This window comes from Volvox carteri (assembly GCF_000143455.1).
Source record: "Volvox carteri f. nagariensis unplaced genomic scaffold VOLCAscaffold_277, whole genome shotgun sequence".
In the NCBI taxonomy this organism is placed as follows: domain Eukaryota; kingdom Viridiplantae; phylum Chlorophyta; class Chlorophyceae; order Chlamydomonadales; family Volvocaceae; genus Volvox; species Volvox carteri.
In genome coordinates, this window is record NW_003307810.1 from 13019 (window position 1) to 13568 (window position 550).

At 50.7% G+C, this 550-nt stretch overlaps 1 protein-coding gene across 1 annotated transcript in view; it reads right to left on the reverse strand.

The window, feature by feature from the left end:
* VOLCADRAFT_101001 (uncharacterized protein) overlaps nt 1–168 on the reverse strand; it is a gene marked incomplete at both ends in the record, with an annotated part of 7642 nt that extends 7474 nt beyond the window's left edge. The window contains one exon of the mRNA XM_002959472.1: nt 32–168. Coding sequence (XP_002959518.1) covers nt 32–166 — 135 coding nt within the window. The remainder of the gene's footprint in view (nt 1–31) is intronic.
* Nucleotides 169–550: the final 382 nt, after the last annotated feature.

Sequence of the window (550 nt, forward strand, 5' to 3'; positions counted from 1 at the left end):
ATTGCGATGGCGATGGACTGCTGGACCTCACCTGTGTCAACAAGCTGGGCAACCGCTGGGCGCTGCTCACGACTAGGAATTGTGATGGAGACTTTGGGGGCAGTGCGCCGGCAGATGTTTGCCCCAGAGTCTTTGCAGTTCCACCACCACCGCCGCCTTCAACACCACCTTCACCAACATTCACAGGTTAGCATGGCCTTGGTGCCCGAAGCCCGGGCTTTAAGGAATGGAATATTTATGGAGCACTCTTCTGTCTGAGAGGACATGATGTGTATGTTGTAATATTGTCGTGCAACTGCATGCGGCACGCTGCCGTGCAAGTGTAGATTTGTTTTAATCATAAAAACATCGTGTCCTAGCGTAAGAGCTAGGGTCGGGTCCTGTGTAACATCCAAGGGCATGAATAAGGGATTATGGGGATTTAAACTCAACCGGGTTTGTACGAACGGGGCCCAGTCGATGAGCAAGTGGTTGTTTGACTAACCAACTAACCTCACTTCCTCCGTCTGTACACCTTTCCTTTTCTTTCCAAACACATTGGCTGCTTGCT